The 21,508-nt window shown below is 45.6% G+C and overlaps 1 protein-coding gene across 3 annotated transcripts in view; it reads right to left on the bottom strand.

Annotated features, from left to right (window-relative positions):
* COL26A1 (collagen type XXVI alpha 1 chain) overlaps window positions 1-13,135 on the bottom strand; it is a 230,196-nt gene extending 217,061 nt beyond the window's left edge. For all 3 annotated transcript variants that reach the window (XM_008166173.4, XM_008166174.4, XM_024103472.3), the window contains exon 1: window positions 12,984-13,135. In XM_008166173.4, coding sequence (XP_008164395.1) covers window positions 12,984-13,135 — 152 coding nt within the window. The remainder of the gene's footprint in view (window positions 1-12,983) is intronic.
* Between the last annotated feature and the right edge of the window lie 8,373 nt (window positions 13,136-21,508).

The following is a 21,508-nucleotide window of genomic DNA, read 5'->3' as shown; positions in this document are numbered from 1 at the left end:
CACACACACACACCCTCTGTCCCGATTTTTCACACTTGCTGTCTGGTCACCCTATTCCAAAAACTTTCAACCTATTGGGATGAAATTTTCCAGCCCAGGTTTCTGGCCAATGGTGATTTTAAAACAAAACAAACCAAAGCAGCAAACCCAGTTCAGCCATTTGAGAAAAGAGAGTAAAAACAAAAAACCCACCTTTTACAGTATTTAAAAGGAAAAAAAAAATTAAACAGCTTGAGTCCCTCAGTGGTTTGGGTGAGGAAGTCAGTCTTTAGGAAGGAGATCTGTTGGAAACTGAGTTTCATTTGGCCAAGTGATAACAGTTGAAAAATATGTAGCCACTGTATGCACTGTAGATTTTTTAACAACACTGTTTTGCAACATCTACCAATTATTCATGTGATCAACTGGATGGGGAGGGGAAAAAACAAGGAGCCAAAGAGGTGGCACCAGTGGTTGAGGTAGGGCAGTGGAGCAGAGAATCCCTGCCTCACTCAGTGGGCTATTGTAAGGTGGAACAAAACCCTTAACATTTTTTTATTGTTTTAGGCTGCTTTTTTGTGTTAGCAAATAATGAATTCAAGTTTGCTTGCCTTTTTTTTTTTTTTTTTTTTTTTTTTTTAAAAACAGCAGGCAATTCCATACAAAATAACCAAGTTAAAAGAAGATTAAGGTTGCAAAGTGAAGCATTCAAATTGCAGGACGTGTCCAAGTAAAGGCTGCAGAGAACCCTCAACTCTGCCTCTCGGTGCCGCTGTATGATCATAGACAGTTATTGCCACAGAAGATCATCTCAGTCTGTGGGCTGGCTGGACACAACGTACACTGAAAGAGGCAGGGTGAGATCCAGGTCTCATTCTGGGCCAAATACTATTTGCAATTGCACCTGTTGTAAATGAAGAGTAAATCCATTCAAGTCAGTGGATTTATTCCAAGTTTACACTGATGTATCTGAAATCAGAATTCGGTCTTCAGTGAATAGCCTTGACGGTGTACAGTGAATGAGATGAGGGCACTCATTTAACAGCGAGGAGAACAGAATTTTAAAAATATATTTAATAAGTTAGTTTGGATTTTAACGTTGATTGCCAAGTAGTAATTTTTCTTTGTGCGCCCTTCCACTTCACTTTGCCTTGCCACCGGTTTGTTTTTAAAATGTCACACCCTTGCCTCATTTACTGTCAGGGCCGGCTCCAGCATTTTTGCTGCCCCAAGTGGCAGGAAAGAAAAAAAAAAAAAGCCGCGATCTGCAGCAATTCGGCGGCAGCTTTACCGACGCTGCTTCATTTTTCAGTGGCAATTCGGCGGCGGGTCCTTCCCTCTGAGAGGGACCGAGGGACCCGCCGCCAAATTGCCACCGAAGAGCCAGACGTGCTGCCCCTTTCCGTTGGCTGCCCCAAGCACCTGCTTGCTGCGCTGGTGCCAGCCCTGTTTACTGTGCATGATCCATTCAACATGCTGAATGAGCCAGGACCCTTCGGAAATAACATACTAGCATGTTAAAGACTATGCTGCACAAGGCCAGAGATTTGATTTAGTTGGGGATTGGTCCTGCTTTGAGCAGGGGGTTGGACTAGATGACCCCCTGAAGTTCCTTCCAACCCTGATATTCTATGATATTCTAGGATTTTGATAAGGTTGCACATGAAAACTTAGCCATGCTGTTTGCTGACTTTTGAATACTTCACTTAAAACCTTAATAGTCTTTTCATGTAGGTTTTTGGAGATTGTTTTTTTGCATGGAATATATATATCAGTAGTGAGTGAAGCAAAATTCAGAAACCTCTATGACAAACAGAGCAGCCGTTTAACAGCTCAAAGCAATACTACAAGCAGTTTAGGAAAGGAAAAGAATAAGCCTGCCATACCCAACTGAAACTGCAGAACACCCGAGTTAGTATTTGTCACTAAGTAATATTAGTGTTGAACATAAGTTAGTGGTTGTGATAGGCTGTAACAAATGGGATGAATTTAAATGGGAAATTTCTCTTCCCCTGCCCCCTCCCCTGATCATATAGTGCAGACCCCATACGTAGAAGCATAATAGAATAAAGCTTTGCCAAACAAAATCTGAGAACAGGTGCAGGCTGAAAGAGGTTTTTCTTTCTTTTAACATAATCAGTTCCTGTGGCTCTCTGTTAGTACTAGCCTCATAAACAATGTGGGGAACATGGAATTCAAACCAAATGCTAGTGTTTAATTTCCAACATCAGGTACAGCCCAGCTCATGTAAATGCCCCCACAAAGTGGATTTTGGCTCCTGAGCCCACAGGATGAAAACTCAGATGCAGAGCAAATACATAAACCAAAGTGTACTAAATTAAAGACATCAGATTCTCAGGCTGGCCTAATCCACAAGTTAGCAGAAGCGTTTGGTACCAAGCAGCTTGGCTTCTGGTTGCTTTCAGCTCATGAACTGGCATTCAGAGAGAAGCTAGGATGGATCCAAGTTCTTTTCCTACAGCATTTCCACCTTCCCATTAGGAAAGTCAGTTCTTCCACAGTCACCTTTGCAGGGCCGGCTCCAGGGTTTTGGCCGCCCCAAGCAGCCAAAAAAAAAAAAAAAAAAAAGCCGCGATCTGCGGCGGCAATTCGGCGGGAAGTCCTTCGCTCTGAAGCGGAGTGAGGGACCATCCGCCGAATTGCCGCCAAATACCTGGACGTGCCGCCCTTCTCCAGAGCGGCCGCCCCAAGCACCTGCTTGACAAGCTGGTGCCTGGAGCCGGCCCTGCACCTTTGAGCTGAAAATCAAACTTCAGCCAAATTGTATGGTCAGATCTAGGAGCTGCTTTGAAAGCCTCACAGATGCCAATAACCACTCGGAATGGGCTCACAGATGTAATTATATAGGGTTACCATACGTCCGGTTTTTCCCGGACATGTCCGGCTTTTCGGCAATCAAACCCCCGTCCGGGGGGAATTGCCAAAAAGCCGAACACGTCCGGGAAAAATACCGGAGGGGCACTTCCTCTCCCGCGGCTGCTCTGCTCCTCCCCGGACTCAGACTTCGGCTCTGTTTAAGAGCCAAGCTGCCCGAGCCAGCGCTACCGGCTTCGGGCAGCCCCGTGCCTCCGGACCCCAGCCGCCGGCCGGGCACTTCCCTTCCCAGGCTCCAGCTGCTCTGCTCCGGCGGCTGGGGTCCGGAGGCACGGGGGCTGCCCGAAGCCGGTAGCGCTGGCTCGGGCAGCTTGGCTCTTAAACAGAGCCGAAGTCTGAGTCCGGGGAGGAGCAGAGCAGCTGGAGCCCGGGAGGGAAAGTGCCCGGCCGGGTGCGCAGGGTCCAGAGGCATAGGGGCTGCCCAAAGCCCAAGCGCTACCGGCTTCATGGTTTGCCGGGCTGCCTCCAGACCCTGCGCCCCCGGCCGGGCACTTCCCCTCCCGGGTTCCAGCTGCTCTGATCCTCCCCTGACTCTTCAGCTCTGTTTAAGAGCCAAGCTGCCCGAGCCAGTGCTACCGGCTTTGGGCAGCCCCCGTGCCTCCGGACCCCGAGCCGCCAGCCAGGCACTTCCCTTCCCGGGCTCCAGCTTCTCTGCTCCGGCGGCGCAGGGTCTGGAGGCAAGGGGGCTGCCCGAAGCCGGTAGCGCTCAGGCAGCTTGGCTCTTAAACAGAGCCAAAGAGTCAGGGGAGGAGCAGAGCAGCTGGAGCCCGGGAGGGGAAGTGCCCGGCCGGGGGCGCGGGGTCCAGAGGCATAGGGGCTGCCCGAAGCCCGAGCGCTACCGGCTTCATGGGTTTGCCAGGCAGCCTCCAGACCCTGCGCCCCTGGCTGGGCGCTTCCCATCCCGGGCTCCAGCTGTGCTGGGGAAGCGCCAGCCGGGGGCGCAGGGTCTGGAGGCTGCCCGGCAAACCGTGAAGCCGGTAGCGCTTGGGCAGCCCTTTTCATGTGGCTGGGAGGGAGGAGGGGGAGTTAGGGCGGGGACTTTGGGGAATGGGCGCAGTTGGGGTGGGGAAGGGGCGGAGAAGGGGGTGGGAAAGGGGCGGGGCCAGGGCCCCGTGGAGTGTCCTCTTTTTCTATTTTTTAAATATGGTAACCCTAAATTATAGAGTCTTTGATTGTTGCAAAGGGCTTTACTCAAGCAAATGGATATGTTGCTGTAGTTTTTGTAACAGCTTCCAACGGGTCTGCCCCTTGCAGATCTTCAGAAGAGATTTTAGCAGGCTTTTTAATTACACTAACAGAACCAAAATATTTGGGCTGTATAGTCGTTCAAAAATATATCTGTAGGGTTACAAGTCTAAGGGATTTGCACTTAGAGTTATAGAAAAGTACTGTTTGATATACATTACTGATTTACAGTAACATGAGCCAACAAGACAGTGAGACAATGCATTGCAATTCAGATTAACCTGGTTGGCTGCAATGCCATGCTGCATACTGCAATACACTACGGAGAGACTATAGTTTGTTGCAAGTTATGTTAATTTACAGCAGCACGGGGCCAAATACTGCAACATCCTGCCAGACCAAATTGCCCCATATGCGCTTCCGCCCCCCCCCCCCATGTTACAACACAAGGGAACCTTGCAAAAAATATGCTTGACTTCACATGGCTCCACATACCAAAACTAATTCTCATCTGTTCCAGATTCAACTAAAGCAGCCAATGCAGGACTGCGTATCATTTTGTGGCATACTTTAATGCAAAGGTGATACGCTTTCACTCAGCACTCTGCTGCCAAGAGTCAGCTTCCATCAGCATGTAACACAGAGGTTTCCCAGGTGCATGATAGACTTTAGAAGGATTGCCACAACTCACACTGGTTCTCATGCTTCTGTACCGCTTCCGCAGCTGGGAGAAATTCCCCTGTGCCATCCTCTTCCCTGGATCACTCCAGCCAGAGTCCTTCCCAGTCAGCACCTCCTGGTTTTTCTCCTTTCTCCGCTGGATCTCTCTGCTTGACCTACTAACTGAAGCCTTCTGTGCATAGGTCAGATGGAAAGTAACTCCCAAAATAGAAACCACATCAAGAGACTGGGGAGGAAAGAAAAAGAGGTTCCCCCACAAGTCCTCCAGTTTGCCAGGCACAGATGGAGGAAAGGGAACAAGGAGTATGCTGACACCTAATCTAGAAACAGTTTAATATATTAATTATACCATGGAATTTTTATATATATATTTATTTTTAAAAAAATCACACACACACACACCCCCGCTAGGACCTAGTGGCTTCCAGCCAACAATCTTATGACACCTGAATGAATTAACCCGCATAGCCATGCCTAGAGTGAAGGATTCCAATTGTATATATGGGGTAACCAAGACTGAGGGGAAATCCTGATTCCCAGACTTCTGTGACAGCCACTGTGTTGGATATTTATGAGAGCCCATTATCCGCCAGATGGGCGGAAAAAAAGTGAAGTCTCATTGATCACCTAGTTGACTGGATAAATGGCAAAAAAGACTCAGGTCAGTTTAGCTCTTGTGTGTGAAAATCCAAACTCCTTCGCCATTCACAAAACCCAAGGTACTTTGGCCAACTAGGCATTGTCACAATGCCTCTTAGACAGCGCTTCTTTTTTAATGAAAGAGGTGCTGGGGCCAGGGCTCGAGCAATTTTTTTACTTTCACAACGGCTGCAGCAAGTCCAGAGGTCCGGGGCTAAGAACTGCCAAGCCTAGAGGTGCCAGGGCTCAACTCTGGCACAAATTAAGCCCTGTTCTTAGACTTTAGCAAAAAGAACAGGCGTACTTGTGGCACCTTAGAAACTAACAAATTTGTTTGAGATTAGGTTAACCAAGGAATTTAACTCCCTCCTCATTAGTGTCTAGGTTAGTGGGGTTTTCCATGTTGAAACACTGACGCCTAAGTGTATCAGATGTTCCCCCTATGTTGTCAATGTCAGACAAGCTGACAGCTCAGTTCACAGGGTCCCTGCAGTGTCAGCCTTAAATTCGTTAAAACAACAGTGTAAAGATTCCCCCGCAGTGACCGCCAACTAAGTAACGTTTGCCCAGAGATATGCAGTACTGGGTGACAAGAGCTCTCCAATCTCTGGGCAAACCTTACTTAGTTGGCAGTCACTGAGGCTTCCTTGAGGGGCTCAGCATCTAGTTTCAGAATCTAAATAAGACTCCATGGGGCCATTTTATGAAGTGAGTGAGAGGGGAGTCCGTTCCTACTGCCCAAGCTGAAGTAAAGCCAGTGTGCTACCCCACAGATAACCAGATGCTTGGAGTGGACAATCACCTACCACCCCCATGGTGTGGAGCAGCCCGGTAGACATCCTGTATGCCCTGTTCTTATACCTCCCTCTCCCTGTTCGCAGAATCCAGCCCAGAGTTTCTTCACATGAGAAGAAACAATGAACCAAGTTCCTTCCTAGTGTAATGGCATGGACTGCCATGGGTTTGGACCAGGGATGAACAATCATAGACACCCCAGGACCAAGTGAACTTCAATATTATCTATTCAGTCCCCAAAAAGATGTCCACCACAGCAGGTGAAAATATCATACCAGTAACAGAGATACAAGTTATTTTGTTCAGGTGTGTGTTTAGCAGCTATTTTAGGGTTATTGAAACATCATGATATCCTACACTATAGCCATTCTCAAAGTTATTAATTCTGCTGCTCCTGTAACTTGGTTATTTGTGTTTCCCTCTTATTATTGGCTCATAATTTCTATAGTATCCTTCTTGTGACCCCATTCAGAAAGAAAGACACCAAGCCCAAGGTTCCTCTCTCCCTACCTGTGAAAGAACAACTCGAGGGCTGACGCGCACAAGAATGGGACTCTGAAGATCTGGGTTCTACCCCAGGCCCTGCCACAGAGTCCCCAAGTGATCGTGTTACAAGGAAGGTTATGCAATCTCTATGCATGCCCCGTACTACTCACCTACTTCACAGCCATTAGGCAATAGTCAGTCTATTGTTTGTGACGTGCTTGGAGAGCCTGATGAAAGGCTAGCGCTGTAGAAAAGCATCAAGTATGAATAAGAAATAACTCCTCAACCCAGTCTCCTGGAGGCAGGAGAAGCTAGGAACTGGTTACACACACACTGGAGCCCTGATTGAACATAGCCAAGATTAGAACTGAATGTATACATTTCCACACGATAGCATGTAGCAGCCCCAGGGTACTTTACACCAACATTAAAAAAAAACGGTATAGTTATTCAGCTATATTCCTTTTCCCCCAGCAAAACTGAGTCCTGTCTAGCTCCCTCAGAACGCACACACCGGCTGCAGTCTATAGATGGGAAGAGTAGTGCTCAGCCTATAGATTATCTGTTCGTCTCTCCCTCAAAGAGTTTGCTGCAGGGGTAGAATACTAGGAGTTTTGAAAGCTGGCTGTTAGGATATTCAAACTGACCTTCCCAAACCTTTTCAACTAATGCCCCATGGCTTCATTCAATAGTTTATGGGACATGCAGGGCTGGCGTTAGCAGCTAGCAAGCAGGGCAATTGCCTGGGTCCCCACATGACAGGAGGCCTGCAAACTGTTATATGATTGGGCTCTAGCTCCTAAGTTTCTTCCCTATGCCCCAGCAAGTCTAATGCTGTCCCTGGGGACATGGAAAAGAGATCTGCCTATCCCAAACATCACACAGCTGCCTCCGATATATGCTTCAACACCATCCATCCTGTGGGCCTCTGCGGAAGAAGTCCTTCTTGAAGGAAAATAATTGTTTCCCTTCATTTTTAAAGCTGGGGGATGCTCGACATCTCTGAAAAGTAGGCTCAAAAGGTGTTTCACATTAGGCACCCAAAAATCAGTGGCCACTTTCAGATATTCAGGCCTAAAATCACTGCACAAGTTACACCTTCATCTAGTTCTATTCCTTTGCTTCTATGTGTATATTCATTTTAATAGTAGAAAAAAAATTAATACCAATCAAACCAGAACTTCTCACGTACATTATTCAATTTCATAAGTTGTGACCAGGAGGGCTAATTTCTTCCTACTATGATAAAAAAATGATAAGGGACAGTCAGGGACAGTCCTAGACCAAATGGCGCCCCAGGCAAGGCTCCTCCCCCCTCCCCCCATTTGTTACACTTTTGAATACCTTATTTTTATTGCATTTGTAGCCCTTTTCATGATTTCAATGCACAATTTGCATGCATGATTTATCTGCCATACAAGATGATAAATTTGCATGTTAGGATCTGTAAATCTCCAAGTCTGTGCCCCCCGAGCCTGGCATCCCAGGCAGTCACCTGCCCCTATAGCTGGCCCTGCGGGAAAGTGTTTTTACTGCTACTCTTAGGTGCTATGGTAATACAAACAACCACAACCATCATCTTCAGTTTATAGTAGCACCTAAAGGCCCTAAATCAGATGATGGCTCCACTGTGCAAGGCATTGTGTAAATTTGTAGTAAAAGATAGTTCCTGATGATTAGATCAGATTTGAGATTTTAGAGATAACTAGGCCTCGGTTGCTAGCTTTAGGTGTTGTAAAATTTTGTGCTGTGTATTAATAGTTAGACGCTTCATACGATCCATATACACACTGCCTAGCACCTTTATCCCAGAAGCTCAACCCAAACATCAGGCCTGAGCAGAAGAGGCTCTAAGCGCCATCCACTCACGTAAAAGTGAGAGTTGGAGGATTTCGTTACCTCTCATGAGGAAGGCCCTTAATTGTCACAACACCCTGTGCATGAGGTAAGGGCTATTTGACAGATGGGGAAAACTGAGGGGAAAAAAGGTTGAAGTGTCTTTACCAAGACACACAATGTGTCTAGAGCTTGGACTAGAACCCAGGAGTCCCAGAATCCGGTGTCCTACTCTAACCACTAAAACCGACCACCAACTAATAAACCATACTCACTTAAGATGCCCTTCCATTGCCTATTCTGAAAAGATAGTTAGACCCAAAGAGACATCTTTTATCTTTTTCTTTGCCCTAGCAAGGCCCAACTGAACAGATTACGTACGTGCCTGAGTGCTTTATTGAAGAGGGATAGACTTGGACAAATGCTTGAATGGCTGTCGAACTGGAACCTAAATATAGCTTTTCTCCCATGCACTTTTGCACACATCTAATCCTGGAGCAATGCATCAGTCACATTATTTAACGTTGTACTGTTCTTTATTTTAGGCTATGATCTAGTGACTCAGCACTACTCTTATCACTGCTGTTTTTAAATCTCTAATGCCATTTGTTAGTATTTGTAGGCTTCAAATACCAACAAATCCAGTTTTCAGAAAACGAACAAATAAAGGTGATTGAAAAGGCAAGACAGGCCTATTATTTTCGTTCAGAAAAGCAGGAGTGCCCCATCTCCTCCCCCCTGCCCATACGTGTTTCTGCTGCTCCAACGCCTTTTCCTTAGTGCTGGAGAACGAAATGTACACGGAAGGAAGTTATTCATCAAACAATTAGAAAGCCAAGACAGTAGGAGTTTTCCTAAATGAACATGATTTAGTGGAATAACAAAAGGAAAAACAATGTCTGGAATTTCAATGCCTTCCTACATGTCCATGCTCTTGCAGTTACATTTGTTAGACCATTTTAGTCATCTTCCACTTAACAAAGCCCCAGCACGGAATACAAAAGTCAGAGGAAGGCTAAAGCTGCCATGTTATATTGTACTTATACAGGAAACTAGCATAGGCAGGGCCGGTGCTACCATTTAGGCAAACTAGGCGGTTGCCTAGGGCGTCAAGATTTGGCGCCAAAAAGCGGTGCCCCCAATTTTTTTTTTTTACAACGTTCCTATGCCTCCTCCCCAAGTGTGCAGTCGCCACTCCACTTCTCCCACCTCCCAGGCTTGCGGCGCCAATCAGCTGTTTGGTGCCGCAAGCCTGGGAGGGGAGGAGAATTAGAGCGGGGCGGCATGCTCGGGGAGTAGGCGGAGCAGAGATGAGCTGGGGTGGGGAGCTGCCGCACAGCTCCCGGGGCAGGGAGGAAGCTGCTGCGGGGGTGGGGGGGGGGCACCTCAGGGCAGGGTGGGGGGGGGGAGCTGCCGCAGGGCTCCCACCCTAGCTCACCTCTGCTACACACCCTCCCCGAGCATGCCGTCGCTGCTCCACTTCTCCCACCTCCCAGGCTTGCGGCGCCAATCAGCTGTTTGGTGCCGCAAGCCTGGGAGGGGAGGAGAATTAGAGCGGGGCGGCATGCTCGGGGAGGAGGCGGAGCAGAGGTGAGCTGGGGTGGGGAGCTGCCGCACGGCTAGTGCCTCAGGGCAGGGGGGGTGGGGAGCTGCTGCAGGGCTGGGGGGGCGGGGGCACGCGCAAGGTGGACTTTTCGCCTAGGGCGCAAAACTTCCTTGCACCGGTCCTGAGCACAGGAGGGTTCAATTGCTTGGCAATAAGCTAAAGGTCCCTTTTACCGCTTGGTTACTTGTTTAAATATAAACCAAGTAGTTTGTGGCCAACAGCTCTTGCCACATGATGGATATTTGCCACCTCCTGAGAGATGCAGTCCCCGTGAACTGCAGTTGCTCAGCACAAGGCTCTTGGGGGCTATACTCCAGTCCCTGAGTGGCTGTGCATTCAGACTACAAACATATCACCACAAATGTAGCAGTCTTATTAGTAGAGACCCCGACTGCTGAATGACTCGAGGGTCTCAGACAACACAGCAATGGAGACACTATAAAAACCCAGATAGATGGGTTGACAGTCAGGAATGAACCTACATCACAAGTCCCCACAACATGTTGATCCACTAGACCACAGCTATCCCAACCTAAATTTCACATTAAGAAATCATCTCCCAAAACAACCCCAACATTAGAGATCATTGGAATTTTTCCTACTGGAAAAGGTAGTTTTGTCTGACATCGTACTATGGAAAGCGTCTGCTCAATTTCAACAAGAGAGTTATTTTCCAAAGGGAGGTGCTAAATGAGAAATCTAATTTCAAAATGTCGAGGGGGAAAAAAAAAACCAACATTTTTTTTTCAATCAAAATGAATTCACATTTCAGATTTGAAACTTTTTTAATGCATGAAATGGTTTGATATTGTGACTCTTTGTTCCTATTTCCAACAGGAACTAGTTTTGAAGTGTAAAAGTTTCTCATTGGATGAATACTCCATTTCTGAAACAGTCCCACATAACATTATTGAGAAACATTTATATTAGTTCTATGCAGTGTAGTTACAGTCGTGTTGGTCCTACGATATTAGAGAGTCATGTTGTGGAGCAACAACATGTCTCTTGCATTAGTTCCCTAATTTTATATTATAGTAGTCCTGTAATTTTACATTTACAAACAGAGTAAGACATGGTCCCTGCCCTGACATGCTTACAGTCATGCGTGTTAACACTTTTGGGGGGGGGGCACTGATGCAAACCTAAAATATAGAGACACTGTTGCACTGGTGCAGTCTACTCTGCTTTAAAACCAGGATAAAAGACACTGGTATGAGCTCCTTTCTACACCGGTGTTAACTCATCCACTAGGCAGGGATCGGCAACCTATCAGAAGTGGTGTGCCGCGTCTTCATTAATTCACTCTGATTTAAGGTTTCTCGTGCCAGTCATACATTTTAATGTTTATAGAAGGTCTCTTTCTATAAGTCTGTAATCTATAACTAAACTATAGTTGTATGTAAAGTAAATAAGGTTTTTAAAATGTTTAAGAAGCTTCATTTAAAATTAAATTAAAATACAGAGCCCCCGGACCAGTGGCCAGAACCCGGGCAGTGTGAACGCCACTGAAAAATCAGCTCGCGTGCCACCTTCGGCACGTGTGCCATAGGTTACCTACCCCTGCTCTAGGGATTTGCACTGGCACAGCAAAGAGAAAAACAGGGTTTATTACAAATGCTGAATGTTTACCACTCACGCTCGGATTTTAAGGGGTCAATCGATACAACAGTGAATTTTAAAAAGTGATTTAAGATCAAGATACTTTTGAAAGACTCCTAAGCCACTTTGTGTTACTGTACAGAGCTACTCATTCATTTGAACAGCTGTTTTACTTCTAGAGAAGTTCAGGGAGAAAGGGGGAGGGGGACACAGATCTAAATTGTTTTCTCTGTTAAAGCAGCAAGACGTAATAAATTAAGGGTGATTTACATTAAAGTTGTGTGAAACCGATTTTACCGGAGACTGGTTCCCTTTTGAACACTGTAGCCCGGTTCCCTTTTGAACGCTGTAGCCCTTGTACAAAACCTGTAATTAGGTTTTTTCTTTGTTGAGCTGAACAACCTTTAGTTGCATTCCCTGGACTATAATGGTTCCCTCTACTGGCATAGCATGTTACATTTCAGTCATTTTCAAAGCTAAGGTTCTGTGTAGCCTAGTGGATGCAGTCTGGTGATATCAGAAGATTGTGGTTGGTTCCAAACCCTTTTGGGGTTATGTTTTCATTCAGAATTCCCCAATACCTGGTTTGAGGAAGGCAGGGAGTCTTATTGACAGTGATCGAGTCCTCAATTTAATTAGTGCTTCCTAAACAAAGGCTAATGGATTCCAACAGATATGACATTTCTTAGGTTGCATACAAATGCACAATGCGCTTTTGCAGGACAGGATGAGGCAAGTTAGCCCTAGAGACTCTCCTGTTTTCCTTGGCCATTTAAACCAGGTCTCTTTGGGCAGTTTAGCAGGGCTGATTTTAACAAGGACTTGGCTTTTCTGGTTCATGTTGAATGATGTCGATCAGATCACCTAAACGCTCAGCTTCTCGGGTCTCCAGTGACTCGGAGAGGAACCTCGCGGGCTCCCTCTGGGGTGGGCTGCCTCCTACTGGCTAGTCCGAGGGGGGGAAAGGCTTTTTAACACAAGAGTTTCTACTCCCAATTCATCAGCATGCTGGGGAAGCCACCAAAAGCAGCAATTTCTAAATGACCAGCGGGAGGGGAGATCATCCCTGATGTACAGCCACAGAAAGGCTGAAGTCACTTGTGCACGCGTTATAAAAGTCTGCGCTTCCCCACCGTAGTGGTTACAGTTACTGGGGAAAGTTTCCATTCAACGGGGCTCACATTTCACTGGGAGAGATAAGGGGGCTGCTACAGCCCTGCTGCTAAGTAGGGGACAAGGCAAAAGCCACTGGAAGAGACGGACTGGATCTGGATTTACTCACCGGCGGTTGGCGAATCCGCTGCCCGGAGACCCTGAGCTCTGCTCGGGGTAGTTGTGCTGTAGAGTTGAGGCTGGGAATTGATAGAGGAAACCGGTCCCTACAGTACATCCATAGAAGCAGCAGAACCAGAGCGAGAAAAGAGCCCGGTTCATCTTTACAGCTACAAATACTTTTGCTGACACCAAACTGCACCAAGAGGCTGCCTGGGAGTCACCGTGACATGCGACTAGACGAGAGGAGGGCCCGTGAGAGTTTGGGATTAGAGGGGCAGGAGCTCCCTGCAGGGCACCGATTGCTGTCTGCTCCTGGCTTTGAAAGGGAAGTCAAGTCCTCTCCGCAAGCTAAGCCCTGGCGGCTGCTCCCATAGCAAGGGGGACCCCCGTGTCCGGCGCTGGCTCTCTGAGCCCGGGGCGCACACGCAGCTCCGGATGCCTTTTCAAATTTGGTGAGGTTGGTTCAGTTCCGTCAAAGGGGGCGTGGGGTTTCTCCATTAACCCTTCGAAGACGTGGCCAGAGAGACCCCCACTGCTCCGGCGCTTCCCGTGTGAGAGACGGCTGCAGGGCTTCACACGTGCTGCGGATCACTGTGAAATTGAGCCTTACAAGGGAAAGAGAGAACAGATGGATCCACTTGCACCCAGAGGTGAAAGTAAGCCGGTACCAGCCGGTATGGAGGACCGGTAAGAAAAGGAGACTGGCTGAGGGAGGGAGAAGCCTGCCCCTTGCATAAGAAAGGTTTAAACTCAGCTGTTCCCTGCGCCCTGGGGGGTTAGGAGCAGTTTCTGGCATGCTTGTTAATTTCACTCACAGTTGCTGGGGGGAGGGGAAGGGTGTGTGTGACCATGGCAGGGGCAGTTCTTTTCTGCCCCCAGGATGAGGGGATCTCCTATACGCAAAAAATACAATCAAAAGCAGGAACCGTTTCCAAGTTCAAATCTATCCTATTCCCTCCCCAGCAGAGGATCATGGTTGGGATGTCCAAACTGCTTGCAGATCCTCTTTGAAATGTTTCAGAGTAGCAGCCGTGTTAGTCTGTATCCGCAAAAAGAAGAACAGGAGGACTTGTGGCACCTTAGAGACTAACAAATTTATTAGAGCATAAGCTTTCGTGGACTACAGCCCACTTCTTCGGATGCATATAGAATGGAACATATATTGAGGAGTATGTGTGTATATATATCTCCTCAATATATGTTCCATTCTATATGCATCCGAAGAAGTGGGCTGTAGTCCACGAAAGCTTATGCTCTAATAAATTTGTTAGTCTCTAAGGTGCCACAAGTCCTCCTGTTCTCCTCTTTGAAATGTTACTGTTTAAAAAAAAAAAAACACAGAAAACATGGAGAACATGGTGGGAAGATGTGTCATGATGATCAGGGTTTATTTTGGGCAAAGCAATTTTGCTAAAGCAACTAAAGATTCACAGGGAAAGCAAACAAACCCACACAGGGATTGGAGGGGAAAACTGGATATTCAGGGAAATTATTGTGCCTCCTTTGAAAGAAATAGTAGTTTTCATTCCACCCTCTTTATATATTGATTTAAACACCTGAAATGTCCTTAGGACATAGAGCGCAATCTCAGATCTCTTTTTGTTTTGTCCTGCCTGCAGAGTGCAGAGGCTGAAATTGACAAAACTTTCTCTAAATATCTTGTATATTTCATGAAGGCTATTCCAGTTGTCCTTCATTCACCCCTGCCTTCCCCTACTACTAGCCACCCACTGGTGTGCCCCCTGCACTCTTTTATGTGCCTGGAAGGGAGATTAAAAAATCCTTGATATCTGACTTGCTAGGAAATAGGGAGGATCTAGGGAAAGCGGGGCACTGATGGGCATGGTGCAATGCAGTCCCTTGCCCCCCTGGCTTCCTCCCTGGCTGGCTGGCTATGTTTTTTGCCTTGGTTACTTACTCCTTGGCAGACCCAGCCCAGCGGCATCTGCTGGCTCTCTGCAGGCAGCAGCAGCCCACAGGGGCTGGTTGCTGGGGTCGCTGTGGGTCGGCGGCAGGGTGCAGCTGCATTGTTTGTGACACATTCATACACATACATACTGTATGTATTACTATCCTGTGGGGAGAACGCTGGTGCCCTTTTGAGGGGTGGGGGGACAGGGGAGACAGTATTTCTGCTGCTCACACTTCAGGAACTTCTGTAAGAGGCAAGGTCTGGCTGGGCACTGCCAGCGCATCTGTGGGCCCAGCTTTTGGGTTGCTGCTTAATGGTGTCCCCAGGAAAACTTCCAGCCTCAGCAGCTGCTGTTCTCTCTTCCAGGCTGTGGGGGGGAGCCACCCGGGAGACAGGGGAGGAGACGGAGGTCTGGGGGGTATGCGGCAGCAACAACACAAGCAATAGGGGGGTGGCAGGTGGGGGCTGCAGCTCCAACAGGAACCACTACCCACAGCAAAGCCACCCCAGCCCCCGGCTCAGTCCTGGCACATGGAAGGTGTGAGTGGGCCAGCCCAGCGGGGGCAAGAAAGGGACATCCATGGGAAGGACTGGATGGAGCAAAGCATCCTTATAGCAACTCCCACTCTGGGCCATACAGCTGCTCTGGCTGCTCTCTCTGTTGTCGTGCCATGCCTCGAGATGAATGTGCTGCACGTCGGCCCTTTCCAAGCCACAATTTCACATATGGCATGGGATTCCACTGAGTATAAGGAGATCCCACACATGAAATGAATAGCAAGTCCGCCACATGACGAGTGGTAAGTGCAGTCTGTTTCACTGTAATGATGTTGTTCATCGCACTGAATCCCCTTTCGCAGTCAGCATCGCTTGCAGCAAGGGTGTCCACTGCAAGGACGAGTTTTTTAAGTTTACCAGGAATGTTTTTTCCTCCAAAAGCCTTGAATTCAACAAATCCCTCAGTTGATCAGACAATGCTCTTCTTTCCTTTTCTCCGAAATGGGGATTCTCTGGATTCTCTTGCCATTTTTCGGGATTCAAAACTGACAAATTGTTAATTAAGTTCTTATAATTGGAAGACCTTTCTTCACGTGTGCTTTGATCGGCTTTGTTTGAGGCAGTTGTAAATAGCAAGCCCACGTGATTACCATGTGGGGGTACCGTATGGCACTCAAAAGCTAACTTTGGAACAGCCACATGAATGTCTTCCTGGGAAAACAAAATCTTCTTGTCTTGCTTCGCAGATCTAAATCTACTCTGATCCAGGTATAGTCTAAATGTATATGTACAGTATGGATGGATATCTCAAAAAAGATAGACTCATAGACTCAAAGGTCAGAAGGGACCATTATGATCATCTAGTCTAGCTCTTCAGTGTAGGAGTTGGACCAACAAACAGCCCCCTGGGGAAGGACGGACTCCATTAAGCAGCACACATTAAGCAGAAGTTCCTGAGGTGTGTTAGCCCAGAAACACTTGTCTCCCCCCCACCCACCCCTTAAAAGGGCACTGGCACCTTCCCCACAGGACAGTAATACATACAGTATGTATGTGTATGAATGTGTGTGTCACAAACAATGCAGCTGCAGCCTGGGAGTTGACACATGTTGCAAGAAACTGTTCAAAATGAAGTGGGCAATTGATACCCCTGCAGTCATAGGGCACAGGAGAGTTAGTGGGTTACAGATTATTGTAATGAGACCTAAAACTAGGGTCCATGATTTCTGGTCTCTAGCAGAGTTATATACTTAAGCTCTTAGGCTCGTCTTTTGAAGGTAGGGTGACCATATGTCCCGATTTTATAGGGACAGTCCCGATTTTTGGGTCTTTTTCTTATATAGGCTCCTATTATTCCTCACCCCCTGTCCCGATTTTTCACATTTGCTGTCTGGTCACCCTATTTGAAGGTGTTGTGCAGGTTTCCTTTCAGGACCAGGACTGAGAGAAGACGAGCACTCTGGAGCTCGAAAGCTTGTCTCTTTCACCAAATAGCAGTGGCTCCAATAAAATATATTACCTCCCCTGCCTTCTTTCTCTACATTTAGGAAGAAACTTCTGTTATGGGTAAATTGTTCCATAGTTGTCCACTACAGGAATCCAGCCACCTTTGTTTGAACTATGTGATACCAGCCCCTGTCAGAGAGGATACTGAACTAGAAAGATGACTGGTCTCATTGGGTGTGGCTATTTCTGTGTTCCCATTCTTTTAAAATAAGATTACCTGCTGTGTTACTGTACTAAACTTCCTTATAATACTGCAGTGCTATATTGCATACTTCTCGCTCATTAATATTAAGATTCTTTATACCCGAAGGTAAATATCCAATGGCTGGAAACTGAAATTGGACAAATTCAGACTACAAATAAAGCATATGTTTTTAACACTGAATGTAATTAAACATTGGAATAATTTACCTAGGGATGTTGCGTATTCTGTCACTTGAAATCTTTAAATTCAAGACTGGTGGTTTTTCTAAAAAATCTTCTCTAGTTCAACCAGAAGTTATGGGCTTGATGCAGGAATCACTGGGTGAAGACTAGATCATCATGGTCCCTTCTGATCTTAAAAATGTATTACATATAGACTTTGGCACTGATTTGGTTAGTATTTTTTCAGGTCAATAAATCATACTGCAGACTGAAGTCAGTATCTGCTTAGCATCTACTACTGAATTTCTTATGATCAATTGAAACAATGCTATCCAGAGAACTAAACTTGGGAACATTAGCTTAATGGTGGATACATGGGCAAGATCGTATTTTGCAACCCATCAGAATCACCATACATTACTCTTGGCTGTCATAATTAACTCTTTCCATGAATGAGCAAGTCCTCAAGGTGGCTTTGGAAGTTTATGTTTTGATAGAAGAGGTGTATTGGCCACAGGTAAACTATTTAGGTTGCTAGAAACAAATTAACAACCATTTAAAAAAACTGGCTTTACTGTTCACGAAAGATACCAGATTGACTGCTCTTGAATTTGAAGTTTCGAGGGCCTGACTGTCCTTTCATTTATACCAGCTATAGACATTTAGCAGCTGTAGACAGTTCTGGTCATTCCCAAATCAAACAACACAGTATTCAGGGTGGAGGTGTTTTGTTGCTTTATATAAATGAACGATCATCTCATTATTTTATATTCCATTGTTTATACAGTCTAACGTTTACCTTGTCTTTTTCACATCAGCGCTATACTATGAGTAGGTGTTTTCATTCCACTAGTCACAAATAAACTTAATTCTCTTTTCCAAGTAGTCAGACATCAGCGATGTGGATAAATAGTTCCTTCCAACGTGCACTTGTCAACACTGAACTTCATCTGCCATTGTGTTGTCCACTCATCTAGCTTTGTTAGATCTCTGTGTAGTTCCTCACATTCTTCTAGTCTTTACTATACTAAACAATTGTTTGTCATCTGCATATTTGGCCACCTCAGTCTTCACTGACTTTTCAAGATCATGAATGAATATATTAAACACTGGTCTTAGTACAGGACCTTAGGACATCCCCTCTCCTTGCTGTGCCATGATAAGTATTCCAGAAGGCAGGAGTCTGGCAAATTATGACATTAGCCCTCTGCAGTAAGCTAATATTATCTCCATTTTTCCGATTGAGAAACTGAGACAGAGAAGTCAAGTGACTTTGCCCAGGGTCACCAAGAGTTAGAGGCAGAACGAAGAGTAGAACTTGGATGGCCTGACTCCTATTATTCTTGCGCTAATCTTTAAATTATACTTGCCCTCTTTGCTGTGTGGCTGATCTAAGATGAGACTGAAGAATTAACTTCCAGGATGTTTTTGGAAAGAAGGAGAAAGAGTAATATCATCTACTGTATGGGGAGAATTAAATATGACATTTCATGTTTAGTCCTTTGGATATGCGTAATGTAATCACACACAATAGCAGTAATAAATGAATATTTTTTCTCCCCATGGTGCTGACGAGTGCTACATACCCTAACCATTTCTCAAAACTATGTTGATAAATTGGAAACACAGTGATGGAGGCAATGCAGACAGCCAACAAAAATATAATTCATTCCATTTATCAGGGAGACTAACTTTGAGGAGAGAAGCCCTGAAATATGAACAGCCCTGTTCTTACAAACCAGACACACTTTATATTACAAGAGATAAAGCTACACATTTTTGAAAAGAGTATTAAACATATAGATGAAACAGATGCTTATGCAACCAGGGCTACATATATTTTTTTGGAAATATTTAACTACCTCTGTTCAAGAAGAGGAGGGTGATGCATACAGGAAAAAATAGTACAGAAGACTGAGAGAAGAACAGTCAGAACAGAATGGAAGAAAAGGCCAGATTCTGAACTCATTGTCCCCTCCAAGTCTATTGACTTCAGTGGGGTTATTCCTCATTTACAATGCCGTGAGAGCAGAATATGGCCCCAGAATTTTAGCAGTTACACACAGATCTTTTCTATCTTTCCTATGAGTGTAAAAGTCACTAACTACTTGGGGGTCAGCTGAATTTCGCTGGAGACCATGGAAAGCATTGTGAATAAGCTTTATAGCGGCTGCCCCTTGGATCGCGTCAGTGAGTTTTTCCATGTAGATACTAGAAAGAGAGCAAAGCAAAAAACAGCCTTGATAAAACCTTATGGAGATTTAGAATTATGGAGCGTCCTTTTGAAGTTAGAAAGAAGTCAGATAAGAAGCCAATCTAAAACCGAGAATGCTTGGAATAAAGCCCTTCCAGATGATATCATTAAATGACAAAAATGGTCCACTCAAGTATCATCTGACAGTTAAAGTAGATAGATGAAGGCTTGGTAGCAATAAGATCTTAGGAAGATCTCTATGGTAAATTAGGCTGCAAGATTACCAGGGTTATTACAGTGCACTTAGTGTAGTGTGTTATTTCCTACTACTCTTAATGTACATAGCATATTGTGGCCTTGATCTTGAAGTCATTACTCAGGCAAAACTCTTTTATTGACCTCATTAGGGAGTTCTGCTTGAATGAAGAGTTTCATGTCAGGCCTTCTATCTGAGCAATCTATACAACAGGATTGTCACTCTGTCCACGTGTCACTTTGAAGCCTAGAATGTCTATTGAGTCAGTGTGAAGCAAAGGAAACATCTACAAGCATGGATCAGAACTTTTTTATTTTATTTTTTTAGAATATTACCAGGTTCAATCTTCACTGGGATTCGCCATCTGTTGCCATCCAATTTTTATGTTCTCAGCCATTTTCACTTCAAAAAGTACACCCGTGCGAGAGCTACCAATAGTAAAGGTAAAAAACTGGACAACAAGATTCATACTGAAGCATAATTCAGCAAATGGAATACTGGCTGGCTCGAGACATCAAGGAGATGTTTGTTAACAGTCAACCCATGTGATTTTTTAGGACAATATCGGTGTGCAGTTGAATTTATATGACTTCTTAGTATTTTTGTGCCATGCAAAGAATCATTTATACCATTTTCCAAATGGGATAACTTTTCCCAGAGTGCAGCAATTAGAAATAATCTGAATTCTCTAGTGCCAATGTATTTGGCCTTTGGCTTTATACTTTATTACATATCCCAGATAAGAACCACATGCCCTGTCATCAGTTATTCATTAAATAATATTATTATTTAATTGTGAAGTTCTGACCATGTGGTTAGTGTTGTGCAAGGCACAAACACGAAACTTGTAAACTCTCCAAGGCATGGACAGTCTAGAAGATGTACAAATAAGACAAAGTGCCTAGAAAATCTTAAGGAAATACATAGATAATGCATTAGACTGGGACTGTCAAAGGGGCCAAAGGGAATTCGGCACACACATTCATTTGGAGGCTGAGTGCCTAACTCCTGTAGGCTCCTTGAAAGTCCCAGTTTTAATCATTAGTGTTTTCTCTTTGTGGGCCTTGCAGAAGTAGTTTTGTTGTTATTGGGCAGGGATTTGAATGAGGGAAGTATGGAGACCAGCCACCTGTCCCTCAAAGACTCCAGCACCAAACTCCTTCACCTACCTACAGGCTCTTTCCCTCCTTCCTCCCCTCAGTTCCTGACGTTCTTTCCTGTCTTCCCTGAAAGCTGGTTTCCTCCCACAGCACTACCCATTTGCCAGCTGGTCCTTTCCTACGGCAGACTCCAATCCCACATAGATGAGCCTATCTTCCTTCCACCATATGCCCTAGGCTCCAGCCACCCCCGTTTTCTCTCCATCTCCTGCTGTCAAACACCCAGCCTCCATCCCCCACACAGTGGCTATGAGCATTCGTGTGTGTTCTTGACAAACACAGCCAGCCGCTAGTCAAACATCATGCTCCCATTCCCCATGCAATTCTATCTCGCTGAGGCCTAAGACATTTGTGCTCCTTCATTCACAGGACCTTTTTGGTAACTTATTCCATATGGATTTTGAAACCATTTAGCCAGAGCTTCTCCCCCCACCTCCTTTCCCATGCTCCTAATTTTCAAATTAAGCTCTCTTGTTTTCATGGCCTTCGTCTGAATCAATTTGATTAATCCTGATTAATCCTCTTCGTTATTCTAAAACCACTGGCTGAGTCACAGCAAGATCTCATTTCAAACAAGAATATGCCAAATCTCCCCAGTCTAGCTTCATAACTTACAGCTGAAAGACCTGGTATTATTCTC

Source organism: Chrysemys picta, chromosome 19 (assembly GCF_011386835.1).
Source record: "Chrysemys picta bellii isolate R12L10 chromosome 19, ASM1138683v2, whole genome shotgun sequence".
In the NCBI taxonomy this organism is placed as follows: domain Eukaryota; kingdom Metazoa; phylum Chordata; order Testudines; family Emydidae; genus Chrysemys; species Chrysemys picta.
The sequence above is the reverse complement of the archived record's forward strand: the minus strand, read 5'-3'. Positions and strand labels throughout refer to the sequence as shown.